This window comes from Ovis canadensis, chromosome 6 (genome assembly GCF_042477335.2).
Source record: "Ovis canadensis isolate MfBH-ARS-UI-01 breed Bighorn chromosome 6, ARS-UI_OviCan_v2, whole genome shotgun sequence".
Classification (NCBI taxonomy): Eukaryota; Metazoa; Chordata; class Mammalia; order Artiodactyla; family Bovidae; genus Ovis; species Ovis canadensis.
Window position 1 is genome coordinate 71890306 of NC_091250.1, and position 18886 is coordinate 71909191.

The window sequence follows — 18886 nt, forward strand, 5'->3', positions numbered from 1 at the left end:
CTCTTACAGAATAGTGGGTAAATCTGGGTCCTCGTGTATTTAAAAAATCATGAATGAGAAAATGAAAGTATACACAAAAGACTCATTAAAAAGTCTTTGGAAACTACCACCACACTAACATTTCCTATAAACAGTTGTCGCATTTTACTAGATAGTTGAAATAGGTATCATACCTGGGCGATATAGATATTGGCCATCCACTCCGTTTGAGTTTGTGAACTCTCACAACACAGATGCCTATAAGACAAGATTTATAAAATAAATAATTCAAAAGGACAAAGGAATTTTCCAGTGTATTTTTTTGGCAAGTAAGTGATTAAGTGATCAGAAATCTCGTTGGGTTTCTCCTAATTAATGACATCATGCAATCAAAATGGAAGTATTTCAGTACAAGTTGCTTCAGGCTTCTGCTATCAAAACAGTAGTATAAATATGCTAGTTTAACCAAAATATAGCTAAAGGCTTTGATAACTGCCAAAAAATGATAAGCGGTATTTTTTGGAAATGCAGAAAAGTCAGTGTCATTTGCTTTTTCAGGTACATGAGGGTAAAATACTTTTCCCTCAGAAACTGAGCCTAAGAAGAAAAAATGTGTATATTTTCCTAAGAGCAGATTTTTTAGACAGTCACAGTCCATGTGATTATAAACATTGATACCCAACAAGACTCATGAAAAATGAGCTAAATGAAAAAAAAAAACACTGCATGTCCAATAATACTGATTCAGTAACCTATTGAAAACCTACACAAAACAGGGATCTTGCCTTCAAGGTTCACATAGTCTATCAGGAAAGCCAGGAATGTAAACAAACTATAATATAGCGAGGGAAAAAAAAGTAAAGTTGAACACAAACACAGAAACAGCACAATTGGGGATGAGGTGGAAAATCTTGTAACTGACATTAGAATGGCATAATTTCAAAGTAGTTATTTTTATATCCTTATTAATAATTTAGAAAAATGTTAGAATGAAACTTCTAGAAATAATCCTTGCTTCTTTCATTGGATTCTCATGGAGACAGTTGTCCCTTTTTATTGCCATGTCCAAGAAAACTGTTCCCTCTACAAATCATTTTAGTTATGGATCCACCAGCACAAAATACTGTAGATGTAAAGAAATGTAAAGAAGAAATAAACTGATTAGAAAGGAGAGTTGTCTGATAAGATTTTCTCCCTCATTTCAGCTATGGTTTGAGTGAAAAATGACAGCTGAGTCTGCCAGATCAGCAGGAAGAAGATAAAAGTGATGAGGGAAGGGAGAGCATATACTATGGAAGAAGGTTCAGTGAAGACAGCACGGATATTAAACATATGCTATGAAGCAGGAAGGCATGTATAGTGAATTAAAAACAGATTGTTTTATCATTAAGTAAAAATGTGGGAAAGTCATGGGAGATCCATATTAAAGGGCTTCGTGTGCTGTGCCAGTGATCTTATACTTTATCCTACTTTTTAGGATTCACAGATGAGTTAAAGCAGAAAAGAAATATGATACATTTTAGAAAATCTCTTCAGTGCTGGGTGGAGAATGTGCTGGAAACAAAAAGCAAAGTCAGAGGCATGAAGAGCACTTAGGACTTCTGGACCGATCCAAGCAGACGGATGAAGGCTCCAAGGATAGAGGGTATGGGTGGATCAGAGAACTAAGAGGCAGATCTGGTATGGATTAGACACAGGGAGACGAGGGAGAAGGAGACATCTAGTCCAACCTCTATGAAGAGTGGCTAGATCCTGGTGACATGAATGGAAAGAAGTACTCTACAGAAAGAACCGGTTTGAAGCCAAGGTCTTTTCTTTAAATTTGAGTTTTGGAGAGTTCTTATCCTTAATTTAAAACTGAATTTTGTCTGCTTATCCCTTAAAACCAGAGATTCCCCATTTATATAATAACTAGTAAGAAATCATGTGTACTTTGTCTTGAGGTGGTGGCCAATAGGATACATGAGACTTAAACAGACCTAAACCCTGAAGCAAACCTCCTTTTCTCTTTTTAGGCTCAAGGTATTTAGAAAAGAGTTTAACTTCACTTAAAAGAAATGTTTCTTGTGTCTAGATTTATCTGTGAACATTATTTACTGCCGTTATCATCAATATATGAAATCCAAAATCTGTAAGCTGTTAACTTACCAGTGATGTTTTTCAGAATATGCTGTCAATCCCCAACTGCATTGTATGGGGAGGAAAAAAAAAACATATACATATTAAAAATTATTCATTTTACGAGACAATACACAGGATGAAATTTTAAGGAGGTAATGTTTAATGGTGGGAAAGCATAACAGGATTGATATCCACAAGTGATGATTCTCTGGGTATGATACATCTAGAGGTAAATGATGGATACTGAGGGATTTGGCTATAAATTTATAGATATGTTGAAAGGACACAGGGGAAGGGGTCTCATGAGGTTATGAGGCAGCGGGGATATTCTGGACTGAGTAAGGACAGATGTCTAGAAAAATGGCGAAAATAAAATACACATATTGACTTACTGATATTGTGAGAAATTTTAAAGAGTGTACCAGCCACAACACAGATACATGTGCTGGGCTAAGAAATTAAGCACAGAGGCAAAAGTGAGTACATTTACAGTAATAGAATCTGAAATCACATACAGTTCATTAAAATGATGTTTCATGATATTAAAAGTATTAGTACAAACTTTAATTAGCTAATCAAAGTAATCTGTGATGAATAAGTATGGTATAACTCAAATCCTGGGTTGGTTCAAGTGCTAGTGAGAAGAATAATGTTTAAAGAGTCCACTTTCTCTCTACCACCCATGTGCTGTGAGGTTTTACCAAATTCAGTAAAACAAAGAGGGCAAATTATAGAGCCAGGACCAAGATGTTCTAAAAGCAACAAATATCATATATTAATGCATATGTATGGAACCTAGAAAAACAGTATTGATGAACCTGTACATGAAGAAGCAGTGGAGATGCAGATGTAGGCAATGGACTGGTGGACACAGCAGGGGAAGGAAGGACAGACTGAGAAAGTAATATTGACATATATATATACTATATATGTGAAAAATAGGTAACTGGTGGGAAGCTGCTATATAACACAGTGAGCCCAGCCTGGAACTCTGTGACAACCTAGAGGCATGGGATGGGAAAAGGAAATGTGTGTGTGTGTGTGTGTGTGTGTATATATATATATAAAACAAATATATAAAAAATATATATATTTCTGATTCATGTTGATATATGGCAGAAACCCCCACAACATTGTAAAGCAATTATCCTCCAGTAAAAAAAAAAAAAAAAAGCCAAGAAGGATGGAGGGCAGCATTTTTCTTCCCCTAGGTAGACTGACTGACTGGAACATTGTGTGACTGAGCAGGGAATGGAATGTGGAGAAACCCATGTACTTTCCAGTTGTGAGGGCCTTCTGGGCATTTCTTGTTCTACACAAAGGAGATGCACTTCCCCAGGAGCTTGACTTGAGTGGAAACATCATCATCTCTCCGTATCCACCCACCCAGGTCCCCTGCCACATGTCTGTGGCAACTTAAGGAATCTGTCTAAAGCTTAGCTTATGAAGAGTCAGACTAATGCCATTGATCCCTAAATCCTTGGACAGGTTTTCCTGTAACTTTCTCAACAGCTCTGTGCTTCCAAGCTTTACCTTGTTGGAGGCTTCATCTTCTTTTTCACTCCAAGATAAAACTTCACTGAACTGAGAGAAAACATTTTGTCAGGTTTGCTACTCTGTAAAGGAAAACAAAATAATTTGCAATTAAACAAATGTTATAAATGTCCTTTTATTTTCCTTGAGTATTAAGAATAGAGTTTAGAATGTTTAGTTTCACAAATATTTCATGATAAATGTCATACCAAATTTTTGGTAAATGAAGATTGGGTTGGTTGCAATATTATAAATTTAAATAAATGATCCTGGATATATATGTATGATTATATATGTGTGCATATATATGGACAAATACACACAGTAATTCCTTATTCAAAACACTTGGGACTTATGAGAACTGATGATGGTTTTTTATTTTTTCACATTTAAAAAATACATATGGAGTATATTTTGTAACTCCACAATATCATCAGATAGCACCCACCCTATATTCAAATAGATTCATATTCTCTATAAAAATGCATGACATTTCATATAATGTGAATAAATAAAGGCCATAAGTATTGTTATATGGTCTGAATGTTCACATCCCCCCCAAACCCAAACTGAAATATAATCCACAGCATGAAGGTATTTGGAGGTGATAGCTTTGGGTGTTTAATTGAGTCATGAGATTAACTCTGTTTTCACTATGTGAGGATATGAGAAGTGGGCAGTCTACAATCTGGAAGAAGATTCTAACTAGAACCTGACCACACTGGCACCCTAATCTCAGGCCCTCGGCCTCTGGAAGTGGAGGAATAAATTTCTGTTTCTATAAGCCACCCAGTCTATGGTAGGTAGCCTGAACAGACTAAGACAAATATCTTTATGTTGGTGTAGGTCAAATTTTGCCACCAAATGAGTTATTATTTTCTGTACTTTTTGGATTTTGGAACTACAAATCTATGTAGGCATAGACTAAACTATCTCAAATATCCATACTGAAAATTTTCACCAATAACTCACAAAAAGAGACTATTAAAAAGAATATACATTTGCTCTTGGATCAATTATATATTTTCTGTACACATCCCAACATATTTATCTGATTAATATGAAAAAATTCAAATCCTTGAACCATCAGGAAAAGTATCTGACAGAGGCAAAACTGAAATCATTATATTCTAATTTAATATCAAAGCATGTACATATATTATTATTGGATAGCCTGCAATAGATCTTATAAAGATAATAGCCATGAAAATAATAATTAGAAAAAGCTTTCCCAACATCCTAAAAATTTTCAAGGAAATCACTTTTTTCAACCTGGTAGGCAGATAGCATTTATAACTAAGAGCAAGGGGTCTTAGGTCAGAGACCTGGGTGCAAATCTGGCTTTCTACCTACTAGCTTGTAACCTCACATTACTGCTCTCTGCTCTTGTATCTTATTTGTAAACAGGAGTAATAAACACACTATCTCATATAGTTATTATGAAGATTAAATGATAAAGGGTTACTGTGAAGGGTTATTGTACAAATTAAATAAGAAAAGTGCTTTTAAAGAGTTTAGTCCAGTAAATGGCCAAATACTAAGGGCACAGCAAATTACAGCTATTATTACAAATTTAGAACACAATGCTTCATAGAAATTGATAGATAGACAAGTTGTTAGAGCCCTAGAAAAATGCACAAAAGCCCATTCAGCAAGTATATAGCTCAAATCAGTCCTAAGTTTTATAAACGTTAATCTATTACTATAAATTCTTTTCCTTATGAAAGCAGTTGAATTTGAAAGTGTAAAGGGTGGAAAATATGGCAGTTTTTATAAAATTTTTATAAAATTAAAAATTGGTTTCCATGGAGAAAACAGGTTAGGAGAATGTAGAGGAAATGTAGAGAAAAAAGTGAGCAGGAAGAAGATCCTGGATAATGCTTTGGTGACCAGTGTTCTCTGTGGCAGCGATGATAAGGCTTGAAATTTACATGGTGAATTTATTCCTACTCACCCTTATCACTGAGTTTGCTATTATTATCATGGCACATAATTTTAAAAATACTTTGGATTTCTTTTTTTTTTTTCTGTATGGCTAGATTTCTTGAAATGGTATCACAGGGTCAAAGGTTAGGAACATAATTAAGAATAAGATTTTGCAAAATTGATAGGGTATATTTACTTACAGTTAAATGTATATTTCTGCATTTGCTAGCAGTTTTCAGTTTTGACTTGATCAACAATTTATACATTTATTTATACATTTACTTATTGACATTAGTTCTTTATATACCAAATAGGAAATGGCCTTATCTTTTTAAATGAAATAGTCTATACTAACTGGTCACTGTTTATTTTTATAAAGTCAAGTATGTTGATCTCTTTTGAACTATTACTTCAGTTTAAAGGGTTCCCACATATCTGATAAATACTCAGTGGCATAGCCATGGAGCTTGAAGGGTTGCTATTTGTCAAGTTTTAATTCTTTTATCAATCTGATATATTTTACACACAGAATAGATGAGAATTTAAGTTGAAAAATTTCTGTTAACAATTGGGCTTCCCTGGTGGCTCAGAGGCAAAGAATCCACCTGCCCGGGCAGGAGACTGTGCAGGAGATACAGGTTCTATCCCTGAATCAGGAAGATCCCCTGAAGAAGGAAATGGCAACCCACTCCGGTACCCTTGCCTGGGAAATGCCATAGGCGGAGGAGCCTGGTGGGCTACAGTCCATGGGGTCACAAAGAGTCAGATATGACTTAGCCACTGAACAACAAAGCAGTTTATTATATAAATTTTCTTTAGACATGCATTTATAACATATTTATCAAAACAATTATGATAAACAATTACATTTTTTTAACCTCACTTTATGTTACCATTGCTATCTCTGTTCATTTTTATGCCACAATATGATCTAAGCTATTTTAGTTTTACTGTATGAATAAACAGTTGGGTGTAAAATACTTGACAGTTATTTTACTTTTTATATCTCTAAAATGTTTGCAAGTATTCCTATCTGTTTACCCTTTGAGATGAGCTGTCAAATCATTTTTTCCAAGTTCTAAAAGTTATTATCTTTGGGATTTTGAACACATTAATAATTACATTAAACCTGCAGATCAATATTAGTAGACTTTACATTAATTTTCACCCATTTCTATTAGAGTTGTTCTGTAGCTTTCTTCATCTCAGCCTCTTCTTGTTAAGGTCATTTTTCTGGTATTTTATGTGTTTGGTTTTGGGGTATCTGTATTTTAGCCTGCTACTTTACTGAATATTCAGGAATAACACTTTAAGACTGATATGGAAGAGTGAGGTAGTTTTTTAAGGTAGTAAGTTTTCTATACAGGAAAGAGTCAAGGAGAGGAGAACATAGGAGTGTATATAGTAGCAAAGACTCCTGGACACCTTCATCAGAGGTTCAGTCAGATTATAGCTGAGGTTCACGTCCCTCCTCAGGGACGTGACTGCTTAGACTGCTGGTCCCCTGGACTCAGTCCCAATGGAGGCAGTGGCAGAGTCAGGCAAAAGGCTGCAATTCCAGCAGGGCAGGTAAGAAGGGACCTGCACATCTGAGAATGAGGAGCACCTGTGTCTGATCTAGGTGCGTGCATGTGTGTGCTTAGTTGCTCAGTTGTGTCTGACTCTTTGTGACCCCATGGACTGTAGCCCACCAGGCTCCTCTGTCCATGGAGATTCTCCAGCCAAGAATACTGGAGCAGGTTGCCATGCCCTCCTCCAGGGGATCTTCCCAACCCAGGGGTCAGACATGCATCTCCTGTGTCTCCTAAATTGGCAGGGGGTTTCTTAACTGCTGTACGAGTAGTCTTATTTATACTGGACATTGGTAAGCCCAGGACTGCCTATATTTTGAAATATTGTTGGCAATAGATTGAGAGTCTGAAGTAATACAACTGATTGCCAAGCCACTCTGGACACCAGCTCATTACTTTATGTTCTATCCTGTGCAAAGAGAACACAGATGACATAATTTGAGAGGAGTTCGGCCATGGTCGAAAGAAACCCTTTTCAGTTTCAATCTTCAAAATGAATAAGCATAAGCAGGACCTGTTAGGATCCTAATACAAAATTTTTTAAAAGAAATCTCATTTACCGTGATAACTTTACTATTGGTTTATTACAACTCTTTTAGTATGTGTGCCTTCTGGAGAATTTCTTCAAAAAGTTCAAGTGTTATGAAGTATGTAATATGTTGCTTCAGGCACTGTATTTCAAAGTAAAATTTTAATTGAACCAATTAAATTAGCGTGCTTAAAAAATTATCCTTGTTACTGAGAAGAATTTGCTTATTAGTGCATGTAACTTTTAACAACCGTCCCCTCCCCATTTGCTTTTTTTTTTTCACACCATTAACAGTATAATGGCAATATTCTTTGAAACTTCTGACCTTTTATGTAAATCAAGTCTGAAAACATTTTAATTAATATTTTCTGTGCAGGAAAAACTCTCAAAACAAAATATATCTTCCCCTGTGTATTACTCTAATTTGTTGTTAATGAGCATTCATAAATTATCCCTAATTAACACAGTCTCTTTAAATATACTTTTCAATTTGTAATTTCTACTCCCTTCTCAGTAAATCATTTTCTAAATATATACAAGCACACATATATTAAGGGCAACTGTCAAAACCAGAGCCAAATCTGTATTCAGATAAGTTTGAGGACTTTTACTATCAATTATTTACTGTAAACTCATTTGAAAAGCAAACACTGCCAATGACTTGACCATCAATATTAAAAGCAAAAGACCAGCAACATGCAGAAATAACCAACAAAATAACATCATATGTTGAAAATAATAATGGTTTGAGTTTAAAGGAAAACCATGTCCCTCATCTGCCTGCCTTACTGTGCAAATGAAAGTATCAGACGCATTAATTGATTCTGACAGATGCATAAAGACAACTTTCAAACAGTTAACACTATAATTCCATAACCTGAGGTCACTGTGATAGAAACAAAATGTGTTCAGGGTCTTTAAAGAACACTCTTTCTGAGAGATACTGTATGATCTCATTTACATGTATTGAACAGAATCTAAAAAAGTCAGACCCACAAAGAAGCAGGGAGTAGAATGGTGGTTTCCAGGGACTGGGACTGAGGGAAATGGGAAAGTGTTGATAAGTGGGTACTAAGTTTCAGTTATGCAGAAAGAATAGGTCCTCGAAATCTAAGTATAGCATGGTGACAACAGTTAACGGTATTGTATTGTGTACTCGAAACTTGCCAAGAGAGTAGATCTTAAATGTTCTTACCACAAATACACACAAAACTATGAGATAATGACTATTAATTCATTAATTAATTAGCTTAGATTGTGGTCATCATTTCACAATGTATATGTATATCAAAAGCATAATATTTTTATAACAAATGTAATTTTTGTCAATTATACTTTGAAAAACACAGGGAAAATATCGCAAATGTCAAAACAAAAAGCTTTCAGATGAGCACTCAGTCCTACCACTGTCTACCAATTTGTATGAGTTATTTTAGATTAAGCAGAAGGATGCTTTCAAAAAGATACATATTCTTAAAACTCATTCTGTTAAGGGATGAAATTCTTTAACTCAATTATAAAATCATTTCATCTAAAAAAAATAATATCTCCATGTACAGGCTTCCTTGTGGCAGATTTTAAAATTTATACCAGCTTGGGGAAAAACATTATAAGAAACTGCATGGTATGAAGTGTCATATTTGAAAATACTTGGTACTATTAAAATGAAAAATACTATCCTCTTTAAGTAAAATTCTGTCAGAAAAAACATAAGGCTAAAATAATACAAACGTTATTCTTTAGTGAGTCCATGCATAAAACCTTTAAATTAGACACCTGGGAGTGAATTCTGACTCTATCGCTTACTGGCTATGTGATCCTGAGCAAGTTATGTAATATCTTGGTAGACTCCATTTCTTCATCTGTCAAGGGGGATAATTATAGTACTACTTTTATAGGATTATTGAAAATATAAAGTGAGATAAGTGAAATGTACACAACTCTGCTTTTTGTGGATTAACCATTTGAATGTTAGATGGGACCATTATGACTGCACTGGTATTGATACTAGTTGTTTTTAGAACCTTCTGTTGCTACACAGTGGAAGTGTCAGTTCCTTAACGAAACTAAAAAGTCCAGGATGATTTTAAATTACACTAAGTAAATACCCAACTACAAAGGTGATCATTAACCAACATATAAATGGAAGGACCGGGATGACGGAAATGAATCTAATGAAGATAAAGGTGGGTGACCCACTGCAGAAACCCCAACAGGATTCAGCCAGATTCAATTCTTAGATAGCTGGAACTTCAGTTGTGAGGTTTAGCATTTCCTTTCACAAACACAAACCTACAGTTCATGAACTTTACAATGTGATGTGTTGGGGGCTTCCTTGCTAGTCTGCTGCTGCTGCTGCTAAGTCGCTTCAGTCGTGTCCAACTCTGTGTGATCCCATAGACGGCAGCCCACCAGGCTCCCCCATCCCTGGGATTCTCCAGGCAAGAACACTGGAGTGGGTTGCCATTTCCTTCTCCAGCACATGAAAGTGAAAAGTGAAAGTGAAGTCGCTCAGTCGTGTCCAACTCTTAGCGACCCCATGGACTGCAGCCTAACAGGCTCCTCCGTCCATGGGATTTTCCAGGCAAGAGTACTGGAGTGGGCTGCCATTGCCTTCTCCATCCTTGCTGGTCTAGTGGTTGAGAATCTGCCTGCCAGTATGGGGGACACAGGTTCGATTCCTAGTTTGGGAAGATCCTACATGCCACAGAGCAACTAAGCCTGTGTGCCACAACCACTGAGCCAGCACCCTAGAACTCATGAGCCTCAACTATTGAGCCCACATGCCACTACTATTCAAGCCCGAGCATCTAGAGCCTGTGCTTGGCAACCAAAATGAGAATCCTGTATACCACAATTAGAGAAAGCTCACACTGCAATGAAGACCCAGCACAGACAAAAATAATAAATAAATCTTTAAAAAATGTGATGTTTGTTTCACATAACTTAGAATTCTTAAGTGCTTTATTTCTGCAAACTTCACTCTTCCTGCACTGAAGAATGTGAATAATGATAACAAACAATAACAAATGATAACAATCGATACCTACACAGACTCCCCACCAACTCTATCAGCTGGAACAAAAATGTGAGATTTCCAGTATATAATACAGCTCTTGGAAGAGAAGGATAAGGGCTGCAGAATTCAGTGCTGTTTTGTTAGCTCTCTGCCTGGACATTCTGCTGTCCTTGAAGAATATGAACATTAAATGGATATACAAAGTAGGAGGCTAAGATTTATTTATGCTCACCTGAAGGCTTCCTTGCTAGAGGAACATATAAGACAGTGGTCAGTGTGTGGAGAGCTCAATAAAAGCCACAGCAAAATGGAGCTGTAGAACTTTGGAAAGCTACTTAATAACTCTTCCTTCATAACAATATTAAATAACATTTTACTAGTCTGGTCCTTTTTTATAGATCTCCAAAACACAACATAGTGAAGCACCACACACCTGAAGTATGCAAGCAATGTTTATTCCAGTGAATCTTTATAATTCAGTGGAAAAACTATCTTTGGGTCCTGTGGTTATTCCACATTCAAAATAACTGCTTAGATATTGCTTGAATCTCAAGGAAGTAGAGATGCTATTGTATATACCCAAGCAACAACCACCAAAACTGAATGGAAAACATTTATTTCTGTCATCCTAGAAAATACCCTACTGACTGTATCTCTGTGCTTCTGTAGCAATGCTCCTCCTTACCCCAGGCAAACACTTTCTGACTTTTCTCACCATAGAGGATTTTGAACTTTTATGGATAGACTCATATGGTACCATTTTGTGTCAAACTGTTTTTACTCAAGAAGGATTTGAAGGTCCTCCCATGTTGTTACACTCATTCAGTTTTATCGCTGAGTAGCATTCCACTGTCTGAATATATCATTCTCCCATTGATGGACATTTGGAATGTTTCCAGGTTTTAGCCTTTATGAATAAAGCTGTTTATGAATATTCTTGTTCAACATTAGTGAATATAATACCTAGGAATAGAGTTGCTGGATTGTGAGTCAGAACGAATAACTATTTTAAAAGCTGCCCAAACTTCTACATATTGAGAATGTGATTTTACCTTTCTGCCAGCCTCCCAGAGGTTGAATGCAGTTTATTTACTATAGGCCTTGAACTCCAGGAGACAGGGCTTAGAGGTATGAAGTAAGAATGTTAACTCACGCAAAAATATACACATATTCAACTACTATATATATAAATACCTTCAGATCCTTGTAAAGAAGGAGGTACCCATCTCGTAAAACACAATACCGATCTTGAAACTTATTTCCAGAGAGTATTTTAGATGGTTCTTCTTTGACTTTCAAGACTCCCTCTTTGATATTTTCCAGGGCCTTCCTCTCTGTAAAGTACAACATTTACTGTTGCAAGTTAGGTATATTTTCATTTATTTGGAATAGAATATAAAACATTTCTGTATTTTCAATTTTGATGAAACAAAATAATAACTTCTTTCCTACAATTAAGCCTCTAGTTAATTTTTGAGAACACCTTGTATCAGGGGAGTGTCGGACAAGCTACAGATCCAGTGACCAGATCTATTTATATCTCTTTGTAATATATAGGCCTGCCTATGCTGTTCAATTAGCTCCTGGCTAATGAGCACCTGAAACATGCTAGTCTCCACTGAGATGTGCTGTGAGTATAGGATATACAGCATATTTTCAAAATTAGTACCTAGAACGGTAAATATATTACAATTTTGTATACCAGAAAAGGTAAATATATCACAATTTTATAGTATTGATTACATGTTGAAATGATATTTTGGACATCTGAGTTTAAATAGAAGATATAAGTAAAATTAATTTCACCTACTTATATATATGTGACTATGCCAAAGCCTTTGACTGTGTGGATCACAATAAACTGTGGAAAATTCTGAAAGAGATGGCAATACCAGACCACCTGACCTGCCTCTTGAGAAACCTATATGCAGGTCAGGAAGCAACAGTTAGAACTGGACATGGAACAACAGACTGGTTCCAAATAGGAAAAGGAGTACATCAAGGCTGTATATTGTCACCCTGCTTATTTAACTTCTATGCAGAGTACATCATGAAAATGCTGGGCTGGAAGAAGCACAAGCTGGAACCAAGATTGCCGGGAGAAATATCAATAACCTCAGATATGCAGATGACACCACCTTTATGGCAGAAAGTGAAGAGGAACTAAAAAGCCTCTTGATGAAAGTGAAAGTGGAGACTGAAAAAGTTGGCTTAAAGCTCAACATTCAGAAAATGAAGATCATGGCATCTGGTCCCATCATTTCATGGCAAATAGATGGGGAAACAGTGGAAACAGTGTCAGACTTTATTTTGGGGGGCTCCAAAATCACTGCAGATGGTGACTGCAGCCATGAAATTAAAAGATGCTTACTCCTTGGATGGAAAGTTATGACCAACCTAGACAGCATACTGAAAAGCAGAGACATTACTTTGCCAACAAAGGTCCATTTAGTGAAGGCTATGGTTTTTCCAGTGGTCATGTATGGATGTGAGAGTTGGACTGTGAAGAAAGCTGAGCGCCGAAGAATTAATGCTTTTCAACTGTGGTGTTGGAGAAGACTCTTGAGAGTCCTTTGGACTGCAAGGAGATCCAACCAGTCCATTCTAAAGGAGATCAGCCCTGGGTGTTCTTTGGAAGGAATGATGCTATAGCTGAAACTCCAGTACTTTGGCCACCTCATGTGAAGAGTTGCTGCTGCTGCTGCCAAGTCTCATCGGTCGTGTCCGACTGTGTGTGACCCCAGAGATGGCAGCCCAGCAGGCTCCCCCATCCCTGGGATTCTCCTGGCAAAAACACTGGAGTGGGCTCCCCCATCCCTGGGATTCTCCTGGCAAGAACACTGGAGTGGGCTGCCACTGCCTTCTCCAATGCATAAAAGTGAAAGTGAAGTCACTCAGTTGTGTCCAACTCTTTGTGACCCCATAAATATATGTGTATTTATATATGTATATTTTATTTTATTTTTTATTTTTTTTTTGAGTATTAACATTTTATTTTATTTATTTTTTTTTTTAAATTTTAAAGTCTTTAATTCTTACATGCATTCCCAAACAACTAGGCAATTTAAAATTATATCATCTGCTTGCATTTTACTTCTTTGAATAGCACTCATATAAATAATGCAAAATACACAGGTAAAAGAGAAATCTCCTCTCGAAGACTGAGTCAGGAATTTAGTAATTCTTGACATTAGAAAAATTCCTATATCTATGAAACAGGTAAGGGTAAATAAGGCAAAATGCCCGATAACACTTGTGCAATAATGCATCTACCACACTTAGAAATCATTTCAACAGTTCCATTAAAAACCACATTTCTGATAATAAAATCACATTGAATCTATAAATTTATCATGAATAAATTTATCACTATATCTCAGTTTACAACTTTTAAAAATATAAATTTATTAATTTTAATTGGAGGCTAATTACCTTACAATATTGTATTTGTTTTGCCATACATCAACATGAATCCACCATGGGTGTACATGTTTTCCCCATCCTGAACCCCCCTCCCACCTCCCTCCCCATACCATCCCTCTGGGTACAACTTTCTTTTTGAAATCTCAACATTATTTAACTGTCTGCATAAGAAACAAGGAACAAAGGAAAGAAAAGGAACCTGAAGCCAAGTAGCCATGACATGGTCATTCTGGTGTCAACTCCTGCTCTTTCTGTAGAATAGGAGTAATGACACTTATCCTGCAGACTGCTGTGGCCCTCACATTAGATGGGGTCCTCAAAGATGTAGGGAGGGACACCACATCAGGGTCAAGACCTTTAGCAATTTCCTGATATTAAAGTGATGAAACTCTTAAGTATTCACTCATAGTTTCTAAAATTTATAGATAACTTGAATGATTTTAGAAAAAGAACTTTTTTAGTCTTAAACCTAGCAATCCCTTGGTTAGGGAAAACCTTTACTCATACAGCAAATGATACACAGATGTTCACAATTATAGTTAGTATAAGAAAACAAGTTAGAAAAATTTGAAGTACTGCCTTATAACTCAGATATGAGCGTGGGATGACAACCTGGAAGCAGACATCAACATGTTGAATCACATCACTGATCTTAAACAAACAAAAGTAGTTTTCATGATCTGCATACCACCACATATAACAGTCTTTTAATCATGATGCCATGCTAAAATAGGTTCTTTTAGGGAGTTTGTGATTTTAAAATAATTTCTGAAAAATACACTGCTAATATTTGTCTTCTGGAACAATCTCTTAATAGTCAATTGCATAGAAAAAATATTTCAAGTAGTATTTTATAGCTAACTAGCTTCTATTTAAATGAAAAATAACACTTTTCCAATTAAAAGACTTGAAAGATTATTTTAATGGAATGAGAAGATAAAGGAAAAAATACACATATAACTAGTGTTCAGCAAAATTCATATGACATCAATTCATTTCTTCATGAAGTATTCAGAGTCTAGTATGCATTTGATTCTAATAATATATAATAATACCTAAGGAGATGGTTTCTGGACTTGCAGTGCAGTGTTAGAGGCAGAGTAAACATAGGTAAACAAACAATGCTCACATATCCTGATAGGAGAAATACAGTAAGCAATTTAGAAAACACTGGGTGGGCTTAGAGATTCAGCTGATTTAGAATAAGAAAGTGAAAGTGGATAAATATATTGATAATACTATTGATTTAGAAATAGGTAAAGATTTTAAAAACATTATAATCAAGTTGTGAGATACAGATGTTACATTTTGCTTAAGTCAAACCAATTCCATTCACACCTTCTGATTATACCTTTTTAAGATTTTTGTTCTGTTTAATATAGCTTTCTAATTTTACCAATAAGAAATAATCATATGTCTAGTGTTTAAGTAAACTACTCATAGGTCAAAAAGAAAACAGGCTTAGGACAAAAACATTGTTGTCACCTTTCAGTGCATATTTATTAAAATTTATTTTAATAAACCATATGTAATTGAGTACATATGGCTTCCCCGGTGGCTTCGTGGTAAATAATCTACCTGCAATGAGGAGACCCAGGTTCAATTCCTGGGTTGGGAAGATTCCCTGGAAAAGGAAATGGCAACCCAGTCTGTCCATGGAAAACCCCATGGACAGAGGAGCCTGGTAGGCTACAGACCACGGTATCGTAAAGAGTTGGACATGACTGAGGGGCTTCACTCACTTCAAGGCAAGTATTCTTGCTTGGAAAATGCTATGGACAGAGGAGCCTGGCAATCTATAGGCCATGGGGGTCACAAGAGTCAGACATGACTTAATGACTAAACTACCATTACCAATTGAGTATCTTAGCTAAATCTTCACCTTCAATTTTTTTTTTTTTTTTTTTTTTTTGCCACACTGCACAGCATTTGGAACTTCCCTGACTAGAGGTTGAACCCAAGTCCCCTGTAGTGGAAGTGTGGAGTGTTAACCACTAGACTACTAGGGAAGTCCTCGTAGCTAAAGCTTGATGCATATATTATTAAGGGACTCATAAAGAAGGAAAGAGCAAAAAGAAACTTGAAATATAAAGTTCTATGATAAATATAGAGGGCCTAAAAGAATTTCTAAAAGCTCTCATGACAAAATTTCTGTATGCTCTAACAATGTTAAAATAAGTAGGAAAATTATCCACCATTTAAAGGCCAAGATGAAGCTATACATTTTGGGGACACAGTGCATGAGTCAGTGTGTAACATAAGGAAGGTTATAAATTAAATGGCTTTCAACAATTCGCTTTTCCAAACTTCTAGTACTACATGGCCTCTCAATCATGGGGTACTTTGCTTTTATGTTTTCACTTCCTCAGCCTCATCCTGGGCAAAAAAAACGTATTAAGATCTAGGAAGCCTGGTGTGCTGCAGTTTATGGGGTCACAAAGAATTGGACATGATTTAGGAATTGAACAAAACAATAATAACCAGAGAGTCAGACCCCTCCTGGTATTTTCTAGGGCAGGAAAGGATCAGTGGGAGTTCAGAGAGGGTTCTTTCGAGTTAACCCTAGTCGTGTCTGACTCTTTGCGACCCCATGGACTGTAGCCTACCAGGCTCCTCTGTCCATGGGATTTTCCAGGCAATAGTACTGGAGTGGATTGCCATTTCCTTCTCCAGGGAATCTTCCCTACCCAGGGATCGAACCCGGGTCTCCCGCATTGTAGACAGATGCTTTACCGTCTGAGCCACCAGGGAAGTCCCAAGAGAATTGATTGGTATTCTTAGTTATATTGTGCTGTACTTGCTATTAATTAGAAAAGCCCTTGTATAAAACACAGAATGGTCAGATTTAGTTATTTCAACAGAACAGACATATTACCAGGACTATGAAACAGGTGCCCCTCAAAAATATTTTTCTAAACCATTTGCAACCTTAAGTTCTTACTCTTTGCAATCCCATGGACTGTAGCTTACCAGACTCCTCCGTCCATGGAATTTTCCAGGCAAGAGTACTGGAGTGGGTTGCCATTTCCTTCTCGAAGGGATCTTCCTGACCCGGGAATTAAACCTGGGTCTCCTACATTGCAGGCAGACACTTTACTCTCTGAGCCAGCAGGGATGCCCTAGACAAAAACAGTATTTCCTAACCAGTGGTCCCTGATCCCAATAAAAGCTCATCTGTGGAGAAGCTGGGAGGGTCTTGGGAAGAGAGACAGAGACAGACAGGGAAGTAGTAGGAATAGGGGAGAGAGGAAAACACAAACCCGAAAATATTTCTAAAACACAGTATGCTTTTATCCTTCATGTCCAGTCAGATAGCAATTCAGACCATTGTTCTCTCAGATATTTTCTCTGGGGTTTCATTCCACTTCTTTGCCAATATCATCTCTCTGACCCCCTTCCTTTTCTACTTAATATCCAGATTCTAGGATGTTAGAACTTCATGGCCTGATTGTCTAATGATTCCATATAATTCCAGATTGGTGCTATTCAAATACTGTTTTATCATGTTAATCCCCTTTCCAAAGCTCTACTTTCTACTACTCAATATCTCACTTGCCTAACATTAAAAATGTAAATTTCTTTCCTTGACTTTTCAAGGGCTAACTAAATTAGATTCCTTCTACTCATCTCTATAAACCAATAAGTTAAAATGGTATTTATTTATAAGTCAGTTGATCACAATACACTGTTTGGAAAGCTGATCTTTGTTGCTATGGTATGACTTATGTTGATCAATTTCCCTCAAGTTGTATGAACTTGAGAGAAATTCCATTCTTGTTTTATACAAATTCTATTTCTACTTCTGGACCCAACTCATCCATGAAGATGTTTTTCTAACCCAGTCCATACTTGTTATTCATGTCTCTAAAACTCTAAAGATAAAATTTAGGTGTTGAATACATGAAAAGTCATGTTTGTCTCATAATTTAGCTCTTAAAAATAATAATTTCAGTCTCTGGCCATACTTCCCTGAATGTACCCAATCTTATCTGTTCTTGAAAAAATAATTTCATATTTGATTTTTAAAATAATATGGGTTTTGAATTTTCCTTCACAACCTATGTGAGAACTAACATAGCAAGTTAGTTAGAGGCTTAGAGAATACTTGTAAAAAAGCTCTTAAGACATTTCCCCTAAAGTCAGGAACAAGACAAGGGTGCCCACTTTCACCGCTACTATTCAACATAGTTCTGGAAGTTTTGGCCACAGCAATCAGAGCAGAAAAAGAAATAAAAGGAATCCAAATTGGAAAAGAAGAAGTAAAACTCTCACTGTTTGCAGATGACATGATCCTCTACATAGAAAATGCTAAAGACTCCACCAGAAAATTTCTAGAGCTAATCAATGAATATAGTAAAGTTGCAGGATATAAAATCAACACACAGAAATCGCTTGCATTTCTATACACGAATAATGAGAAAGTAGAAAAAGAAATTAAGGAAACAATTCCATTCACCATTGCAACGAAAAGAATAAAATACTTGGGAATATATCTACCTAGAGAAACTAAAGACTTATATATAGAAAACTATAAAACACTAATGAAAGAAATCAAAGAGGACACTAATAGATGGAGAAATATACCATGTTCATGGATTGGAAGAATCAATAAAGTGAAAATGAGTATACTACTCAAAGCAATCTACAGATTCAATGCAATCCCTATCAAGCTACCAGGGGTATTTTTCACAGAAGTAGAACAAATAATTTCAAGATTTGTATGGAAATACAAAAAACCTCGAATAGCCAAGGCAATCTTGAGAAAGAAGAATGGAACTGGAGGAA

At 36.2% G+C, this 18886-nt stretch overlaps 1 protein-coding gene across 3 annotated transcripts in view; it reads right to left on the minus strand.

The window, feature by feature from the left end:
• Positions 1-18886, minus strand: part of ARAP2 (ArfGAP with RhoGAP domain, ankyrin repeat and PH domain 2) — a 180005-nt gene that overhangs the window by 17582 nt on the left and 143537 nt on the right. For all 3 annotated transcript variants that reach the window (XM_069593027.1, XM_069593026.1, XM_069593025.1), the window contains 4 exons: positions 11873-12012; positions 3634-3716; positions 2128-2163; positions 174-237 (listed from right to left, as the gene is read on the minus strand). In XM_069593027.1, coding sequence (XP_069449128.1) covers positions 174-237; positions 2128-2163; positions 3634-3716; positions 11873-12012 — 323 coding nt within the window. The remainder of the gene's footprint in view (positions 1-173; positions 238-2127; positions 2164-3633; positions 3717-11872; positions 12013-18886) is intronic.